This window comes from Cenococcum geophilum, assembly GCF_001692895.1.
Source record: "Cenococcum geophilum 1.58 unplaced genomic scaffold K441scaffold_18, whole genome shotgun sequence".
In the NCBI taxonomy this organism is placed as follows: domain Eukaryota; kingdom Fungi; phylum Ascomycota; class Dothideomycetes; order Gloniales; family Gloniaceae; genus Cenococcum; species Cenococcum geophilum.
Window position 1 is genome coordinate 1,822,214 of NW_027137576.1, and position 9,435 is coordinate 1,831,648.

Below are 9,435 nucleotides of genomic sequence, written 5' to 3' on the forward strand. Positions count from 1 at the left end.
AGTTTGATGAAGTAGACGAAGTGGAGTTGGACGGGTAATGAGAGGTTGAGTCAGGGAAAGCGGACTCACGTGCCTAAGCTGGCCTCACAATGCTATTCGAACAACGATGAAGCTTGAGTAAACTGAGCAATTGATTTTACTATTGTTAGTGTGGCTCATGAGGCATTGTCTGCTTTAATCGTGAAGCATATGAGCTCTATGGGTACTTCAGTGAAGGCTTCACCAATAACCCCATACAAAGAGCAGATATGTTCTATAGTACCCTGTCTTTATTAGGACTATGAGATTTCGAGACACTTGAAGATTTGGATATTTAATACAAATAAAGTCCGGCTAGAATACTAGCATCAATGCACTTGAAGTCCCCTTTCCTAGCAACAACAGGGTCATAGATGAGGGAATGTGTAACTTCGCAACCTGCGACTTCGCTAAGGAGTCATGAGCAGCGCTCAAGACCTGGTTTTGAGCTTCCTGTTGCTTTGGGGATCTTCAATCCCTTCATCTAAATGCAAATGGAACTGTGCGGTGACATATGTCGTGATGAGGGGTAGCAGGTTCAGGTAAGGTTTGATGCCAAGGGTAGTGAAGCCGAAGTTCCCCCATAATGGCGACAACAGCGCCTGGAGCTTCATATACAGTAGAGACGCCATCCCCACCATCCACCACCACCCACCACCGCCATCATCTCCGCGAGAAGTCCACTCCGATTCTGCTCTACTCTATCATCGACGCGTGGTTGGATTGTCTGACGCGCTCGTCTGGCGACACTTCTCCACGCAGCCATCCACGATGCGCTATGTCTGAAGTCACCATGTCGAATGCGCTATCCGACATGACGCCCCAACCACCATCCAATCCAGATGCGCAAACTACCGTGAACGATTTCCTCGACTATACGGAGTTCTTTCCGTCAGACCTGCTTCGCTCCCTCACCCTGATCGGCAAACTGGACGCTAGCTACCTGGATACAACTGCCAAAGTTCACGAGCTCACTAAGACTTACGGCAACCTCCCCAAGCTCCCTGCGAATGAACGTCCCGACCCTCAAACCCTACGCAAGGACATTTCCGCCGCTCTCGACCATGCTATATATTGCAGAGAGTCTACATATGCCGAAGCTGCGCGACTGTACGAGGTTGCTGAGCGCCACTGCCACCGCCTAGCTACAATCAAGAGAAAGCTCCAGGCGCTTCCCCAACCTCCCTCACGAGATCCCACACCTGCGCCAGTGTCCCCACAGAATACACGATCTATAAACAGAAACTTCGAGAGAACACCTCGATTACACTTGCATTTTGATGGAACGCGCCAACCTCCAAGACCAACGAGCTCTGCGGCCAGGCCAAGAGATGGCAGTCGGAAGAGAACAATACCAGGGGATAGCCAACCGCAGAATCCAGACTCTCCCGCTGCAAGCTCCGTCTCGAGATGGGAGGACTCACCTCCCGGTTCGCCAATGGGATCGGTGATCGACATATCAACTCAAAACCGGGTCAAGGTACCAAAACCGCCTAAGCCGCCAAAGATTAAGGTGCCCAAAACGCCGCGTGTACGGCCACCTGGAGTTATGGGGACAAATGTCCACAGTCAAATTGCGGGAATCTCTACAAGCAATGCTCTAGCCAAGCTCTCACCTCCACCACCTGATGCCAAGCCTGGCAGCAAGTTCGCTCCTTGGTTTAAGCTCACCGAGTACGAGATGGCGGTTCTGCGGAAGCAAATGAAGAAGAATGCTATCTGGAGCCCAAGCGATACCATGATTCGCCGTGAATTGCAGAAGAAGGGACGTGGTCGGGAGAATTATGAAAGAGAAAAGGCACGCACCGAGTCTACCGGAGAGTCTCTTCTTGATGAAGAAGCTGGTGATCGTACCAATAAGAAAGGACCACTTGCACCGGGTGAGATTAGTTCCGATACTTGGGGCAAAGAGGATTCGCAGCTTGTAAACCGAGGCATGAAGCTGAACGAGGCCAAGAAACTTAAGAAAGAAAGTCTCTTACGTGAACAGGCCATGCGAGATGCTATGGAAATCGAAGACGCCAGCCGAAAAGTCATGGAGGCTGGAAACATGATGAAGAATCTCTTTTTCAACCACTCAACTAGAGATAGCGTCACCGTCACCCCTATCTCAGAGAAGAAAAAGGAAACTCTCAGACCAGTGAACAAGAAGCGTAGACGAGAACAAACACCCGAAGCGCCGCCAAGCGAAGCCAGAGAGCAATCCGTCGGTGCTCAAGACAGCATGGCCAAGCCATCCGGACCAAAACGCATCAGAATCGCACCCCCCGCGCCTCCTCTCATTGCCCCCGCTCCTCCAACCCCCCAACCCATCCAACCAGCTCCATCCCCATCCATAAAAACCACCACCGTCCAGGTCCCGCTCGCCCCAGCAGGCCCCACGACCCCGATCAGCAAACCGCCCGCCAAAGTCACCAGCCGCAAACCCACCCCCGCCCTCGCGTCCCCGACCGAAAACAAAAAACCCAGCACGACGGTCGCGCCCCCGACGACCGCCGCGACATCCCGCTCCCGTCGCGCCTCCATCGCGCCCAAAGCCCCCAGCCCCGCACCTCAATCCGACCCCGTTCCCGCCGCACCCCCGCTCCCGCTCCCGCGCCCCCGCTCCCGCGGCGCACCCGCCCCAACCCCCAAAGCCGCCAGTGCCGAGCCGCCCGCCGCGTCATCCATCAAGCCGCGCGACCTGCGGCGCGCTAGTAACGTCAGCTTGCCCACTACTGGGCAGGCATCCCCGGTGCTGGCGACGCGCACCAGTTCGCGGCGGCGTCCGCCACCGTCTGGTACCGTCACCGCGGGCGAGGACGGCAAGGGGAAGGTCAGTATTGTGAAGCGTAAAGCGGGGTCGAAGGCGAAGAAGAGGACGGTGGTGGAGCGGCGGGCGGAGGAGGAGAAGATGGAGCCCGTGGTTGAGGAGGAGATCGATCCGGATGAGCCGCGGTATTGTATCTGTCAGGATGTTAGTTTCGGGACTATGATTGCTTGCGAGAATGAGGAGGTGTGTTTTCATTTCCCCTATCCGCTATCCACTATCCTTTCCCTCATTAATCATCTCCCTTTACTATCCTCTATCCCCGTCCCGATACTTGATTCTCTGTCCCGAAGAAGTGGACTCTGGTTGCTGATCCAGCGCAGTGCGAGCGCGAATGGTTCCACCTCGAGTGCGTAGGCATGACGGAAATCCCGGCCCGCCGCTCTAAGTGGTACTGTCCCGACTGCCGCGTGCTGCTCAACATCGACGAAAAGGGTCATTCCGCCGCCGCAACAGCTGCTGCCGCCGCGGCTCCTGCTGCTTTGACGGCTGGGAAGCCGCGCGGGAACAGGTAGGTTTTCTCTTTTTTTTCTCTTTGATGTTGGGTTGCTGAGTGGATGAGGTCGAGGACGAGGGGGTGGAGCGCGTAGGGTAGGGAGGAGTTGAGGGTAAAAGTGCGGGCGTTCAGGGGGAAATCATTGGGGATAGTGGAGTAGCAGTAAGTTATGGCGTGGATGAGTGGGCTGTTAGGTTTCATCTAGTGGAGTTTCGAAGGCAATATGGTTTTGACGAGAGGGCGATTTTTGTGAAGGCGCTGAGGAGAGCGGGATTTAGCTGAAGATACGTTATCACTAGGATGTACGCCGTGTATTTTTACGAGTGTTAGCGCCGGTCCTCAAGCAATATGAAGCTTTATCTACCATAATCCGGCCGGCAAAGTGTCTTGGTTAGACTGAGATATCAGGGCATCTAAGGCACTAGCCTAGCGTATATCATTTTTTCAATTTCAAGTCATTTTTGATCTCTAGGGTCACATACTCTAAAATGTTCTTTAGATGCTTGCTTCATACTTTTATTCATGATGCCTAGGTAATAGGAAATCAAGCGAGTCTAAAAAAATACAGTACTCCTGAAGAGCTAGACTTACCAGCGACTCCCACCCTTTTCGGTGTATACACCATATCCCCGTTTTCAACGTCTAGTAAGCATACCAAATTCCCACTGTACATAGACACCCAACGGATCCTCTCGCCCGTCTGAGTCTCATACCCTTCCCATAATACATCAATCGGCCGCCGGTTGCGGCGCTGGGAATGATATGGCGCCAGCATACCCTGTCAAGACGTAGTATCCCAGCGGCTGGGGATTACTAATGGGCGAGTGATTCGGCCTGCGGGTTCGCGGCTAACGAAGCTGGTATGGCGTGGAGCTTGAGGTGATGCTGCGGAAAGCCGGGCCTCCGCCAACTCTGCTGTAAGGGCAGCCCATAGCCCTCAGCTACACACCCACCAGCCAGCCCTCTCTCCGCCCGCCCTCTTCACACCCATCTGCCCGCCCAGCCCTCAACATCCTCAACTACCCCCTCCCCGACCCCCGCTGTCTCCTCCACCGCCGCTATAGTCCACCGTAACATCAACGTTCACGTCCACGCTCACGTCCACGTTCACATACGTCGTCTGCGTCGTCTGGGAGGGGTCCACCCCTCCGGCACTAAACCCGCCATCCCAACCCCCATAATACCCACTCACGCCTCCAACATTGCCAATCGAGTCATTATTAGCCGGATTGCCACCCCAAGCGTCTCCTCCCGCCTCGCCTCCGCCTCCCCTACCATTACTACCTTTCAGGTTGTTGAGAACGTTGCTGGGATCGTTGTTCCCATTGTTGTTGTTGTTATTGTTATTGCTATTACTGTTATCAGCAGCAACGTTGTTGCCCTGATGCTAGTGGTGATGATGACCCCCCATCATGTGCTTGACCACGCCGCCAAGCACGGCGCGCCCGATCGCGTCGCCGGCTGAGTTTGCGCCTGCGGGCACCGGCTGCTGCTGCACGGTTTGCACGGCTCGGACTTGGGCCTGCACGGCTAGCTAGATCAACTGCGGTTGTGGCTGTGGCTGCGGCTGCGGGGCGATGTGCGCTTCCTGCTGGACCGGCGGCTGCGGTGGCGGGATGTAGGCTTGCGGGGACTGGGGCTGTTGGATCTGCGGGGACTGGAGCGGCTGCGTGGCCGGCTGCACGTACTGCGGCGGCGGGGATAGCGGCGACTGCGTTTGCGTCTGTAGCTGCGGCGCCGTCGCGACCGGTTGGACGTACTGCGGCGGCGGCGACTGGATGCCCTGGAGCCCCATTCCTTGCACTCCCACGCCCTGAACGCCCTGCACCCCCATCGGCTGCATCCCCGACACCGCCTGCGCTTGCTGCGCGTACGGCTGCAGCGGCGCGTATGGCTGCACGTATGTGCCCTGTGGGAGGTAGTGCTGCTGAACTATCTGCGAGGTTTGGGAGGTTAGAGGGGGCTGCGAGCGCGGGAACGCGGAGGAGATCCTGTTGTAGTCGGTCCAGGTGTGCGGGGGGAGGTTGCTGAAGGCGGTGCCGGCGAGGGTGAGGAGGACGTAAGCTTCTGGAGTTGAGGGGAAGAGGTAGAGGCCCTGTTTGCTGGTGAGCTAGGAGCCTGGGCAAGCTTGTTCAGTTGCTAGCGAGGAAGGCAGGGCTAGGGGAGAGGGAAAGTCTGGAGAAGAGCGGTGGGGCATTGGCCGGGAAGAATAGTGGAGTGGGAAAGAGTTACCTTGATATCAGCAAAATTTGGCGCGTTCGTTAAATATGTATTAATCCCCTCAGCCCGCCCTTTCAGTTCCCACGCCCCGCCGCCGCCCACCGTACGCATGAAATAGGAGCCTCCCGCCCCGAGCGACACGAAGGCCGGCTGCTCACCCAGCTTCCAGGTCCCGGTTTCGGTCAAGCGAGACTGAAGCGCTTTTTCGAGTGCTAGTGGTAGTGAAGACCATTGGCAGGCGGATTTGTCGGCAGCAAAGAAAGAGTTGGATGACCCGAGGGCTAGGCGAAGGGAGGGGAGATCTCATGAGATGGTTGGGAGGGCGGTTTGAGGGGAGAGGAGGGGTGGGACCGGAAAGGAAGGTAGTTAAGAGGGGTGGGAGGTTGTTAAGGCCTGGTTTGGTTAGAGGTCTGATACAAGGAAAGAGTTATATGAGCAAGGACAATGTAGAGAGATAGAAGGAGAATATAAAACCACATATCAAAAGAACCTGGAATATGGAGTTGAGTGACTGAAACAATAAACGACAAGAAAGACTGCAACAACTCAAGGCAACTGAATAGAAGAAAATAATCCCTTACGGCAATACACTCCCCCATCTGCGTCTCTATAAGACACAAAGTATGCCCGATTCTCCCCCAATGCCATCTCAAACACATCCTGGATCGGTGGCTGTTTTGTGAACAGCATTTCGATCTCTGGCGGTAAGTTATGCCTGAAATGCCCAGCAAGATCAGCGCCAAACCATATTACGCTCTGCCTGTCTCTCCACTATGCGCTCTCATAGCATCACAGCCGCTACAGCATGGTATTACATTGCCATCGCGCGATCAACATTGTCTGCTATACCGACAGAGTAAGCTGGCAGCGATTGCCAAACCGCTATACTCGATCCATAACGGCACCCCACGCGCTAGGGTCCGATAGGAGAAGCACAGAGAGATACCAAGAAGATAAAGATAATAAGAAAGCCAACCTACCTTGCCCAAAGTCGCGGACAGTTGAAAAAATACGACTCGTTCGGTCCCAGGACGAAGTTGACTCCCGCCATGCCGTCTATCTCTCTCGACTTATCCGTAGTTCACTGTAAGTATCCTACAACGTACGCATATATCGCGAAGAGGTCGCAAGAGACTCTAGATGCCGCAATGAGGTCTTCAATCCGCGCTGTTGTGTCCTAATATCCGACGCGCGGGCGGACACAGCCGCAGCCAAGGCCCAGCTGGGCGGGGCACCTTCGCTTCTCTTCTCCCGCTTTGGCGAAGCGCCCGTAAGGCTGAGTTCGCCATGCCTTAATGGCTTAGTAATTCGCCTCGGCATTTTAGAACAATACACTCAACTTACACATCTCTAAACCACCTTACTCCTATCAGCGTATCTAGCTAGCCAATAGAATGGCCGTTTTAGCTACCATACAGGAGTCCGGCCGATCGTAACGTACAGCATCTTTCCACGTGTGATGAAAAGCGATACGGATATCTAATCCTTTAAAAAGAGCAGTACTGTAATTTTTCTGGAGAATTTGGGCTTGCGACGGGTAGCGTAAGGTTAGAAACGGGTGGAGCGCTCTTCTGTGCGCTCTTCTGTACTGCAGTGTTTCATATATGTAATATCACAATGGTTGCTTACTTAGATTGCCAAGTAAGTAACTACATAGAGTTAATTTTCACAACCCGTAGTTCTTCCCTTAACTAGTAATCTTTTTGGACTGGGTTAAAATTGGAGTGGAGGGGAAGAGAGTGGACTGCTAGCCTTAATAGGCAAGCGTTAGTCCTGTTTAGAAATGAGCTAAACTACAAGTAATTTAGAGTGAGTTTAAATCCACTCCACTCCACTTTATAAATTAAGATTAAGGGTTATATGCTCCTACTCTATATATAAAAAGTCTGGAGGATAAGTTAGCGTTTAAAAGAGTATATATATCCCTATAAAGTGTTTTCCTTATCTAATAAGCGGTAACCGCAGAAGGAAAGGGCAGCCTTATAGCAAAGGGTAGATGTCACGGCACTGACCTGACGCGTTGTTATGGCTCGTGTACGCGTATGCATGAGCACGGACCTGACCCCTAAGCGACACGTATATATACCGCCTCACCTCCTACATAGATCCTCACACGACATCGTTTGTCAATGATATACAGTCACCTCGTACCTCGTACCTTGACAGTCCGCACGTACTGTGACAGTAGAGGGGCCAAAGGGTATAGAGGTGGAGCTTATAGCTTTACGGGTATATATACCCTCTAAGCTATTTTTTAAATTTAGTTAATAGAGTAGCAACTATAGAAATAAGGTGAAACCTTAGAGCAAAGGGTTAAAATAATAGAGGACGCCATAAAACTATTGGTTAAAATTGTATTTAGAATATATTTTAAGGGAAATAAGGTATAATATATCCTCCTAGCGTGGTATAAACTATCTAACCTAAAAGTCTAGGTTGCTGTAAGTCTTATTAAATACTATGATAGTTTATTAAGAGATAAGCGGTAAGTTTTGGTAAATAGTAGGTATTTAAGCAGCTGTTATTCCTATTAGATTATAGGACGCTAGAAGTTAGTCTTTAAATTACTTTAGCAAATAGATAGTAGATAGATTGTACTTGTATTAGCGACTATTACTTTTACCTTAAGAGAATACCTTAGTAGCAGTATTTAGTTCTAATAATCTATTTAAGGTATAAGAGCGTTATACAGCTTGGCTAATTATCGTGGTTGCGTATTATATAAACTGCCCTTTTACAGTTTGGCGCGCCTTTGTCTTTTAACCTAATATTAACACCCTAAGCTCTATTGCGCTTCCCGCTACAGCTATCTCCCCCCTAAACTTTCCCTTATCTCTTCTTTAGCCGCATTACTTTATAAGGCTAATTAATAGCATTTACTACCCTAACTACCACTTTAAGATTTTATACTAACAATACTTATAGGCGTATAGCGGTCTCTTAAATAATCCCTTCTCTCCTACTCCTACGGCCCCTCTCCTTTAAATTTTCTCTAGCGAAACTAATTGCTCGTTCTAGTTAGCTGCTGCTCTATATTCCTTACTATCTAACTATCTTATCTCTGGAATACCTAGATATATATCTACTACTATACATTTTACTTCAACTTTACCTTTATTGCTTTTAACTATTTTGGTTAAATACGCGCCTTAGTTATTATTATACTCTTCTAGGATTAGGGTTTTGCTATTAGGCCTAACTTTTCGGCATTAGCTTTAATTACTTTAGGGAGGGCTAAAAACCATGCTGCGTAAAGGCTAAAGTATAAATTCGGCGCTAGAGCTATAAAAAACAACTAGTCTTAATAGCTATATAGTACTAATATTCTAGCTTAATAATTAATAAGCCTTTATTTTAATTAGTATATATATAAAAGGAGTATAGGCCGCCGCTACCTTACTACTCGTATAGAGTTTAATAGCTATATTACCTACCGTTAACTAACCTTCTAGCCAGCCTTAGTAACCTATTAAAGTCTACCTTGCCCTTTTATATATGTCCTAATAGGTTATGCCTTGCTAAACTTAATGGAAATCGCCCTAAACGGATGGTAGGGGCTATAGGTAGTCGTTAACCTACTAGCTCTGTCCCTTATAGTATTTAAATAGATCTTATATCTATAGCGCTGTTTACCCTCCCTGCTATAATAGGAAGATTAGTATATAAGAGTAGTATTAGATCTACTGTTCACCTCTTATACTATAAAGAATCTAAAGTATTTATCCAGCTAAAATGTCTATAAGTCTATCTTTTAAGATTATTACTTACAAAACGGACTTCCCCTTATAGTTTAGTTGGACGATATCTATATTAGCCTTTTTACCAGCTTATAATTCCTTTAGTCCCTATATAGTATAAACTGGGATTCCCTATTTATAAGGCGGAGTAGGAG

The 9,435-nt window shown here is 50.1% G+C and overlaps 2 protein-coding genes across 2 annotated transcripts; one reads left to right on the forward strand and one right to left on the reverse strand.

The window, feature by feature from the left end:
* Positions 1–604: 604 nt before the first annotated feature.
* K441DRAFT_696025 (uncharacterized protein) lies at positions 605–3,856 on the forward strand (the record flags this gene model as incomplete). Its single annotated transcript, XM_067652853.1, has 3 exons — positions 605–3,013; positions 3,151–3,338; positions 3,823–3,856. 3 exons carry the CDS (start codon positions 605–607, stop codon positions 3,854–3,856), a joined length of 2,631 nt encoding a protein of 876 aa, XP_067504613.1.
* A 1,001-nt stretch (positions 3,857–4,857) lies between these two features.
* K441DRAFT_557693 (uncharacterized protein) lies at positions 4,858–6,594 on the reverse strand (the record flags this gene model as incomplete). The annotated part of the gene is made up of 5 exons (XM_067643389.1): positions 4,858–5,106; positions 5,257–5,418; positions 5,556–5,824; positions 6,125–6,258; positions 6,524–6,594. 5 exons carry the CDS (start codon positions 6,592–6,594, stop codon positions 4,858–4,860), a joined length of 885 nt encoding a protein of 294 aa, XP_067504614.1.
* Positions 6,595–9,435: the final 2,841 nt, after the last annotated feature.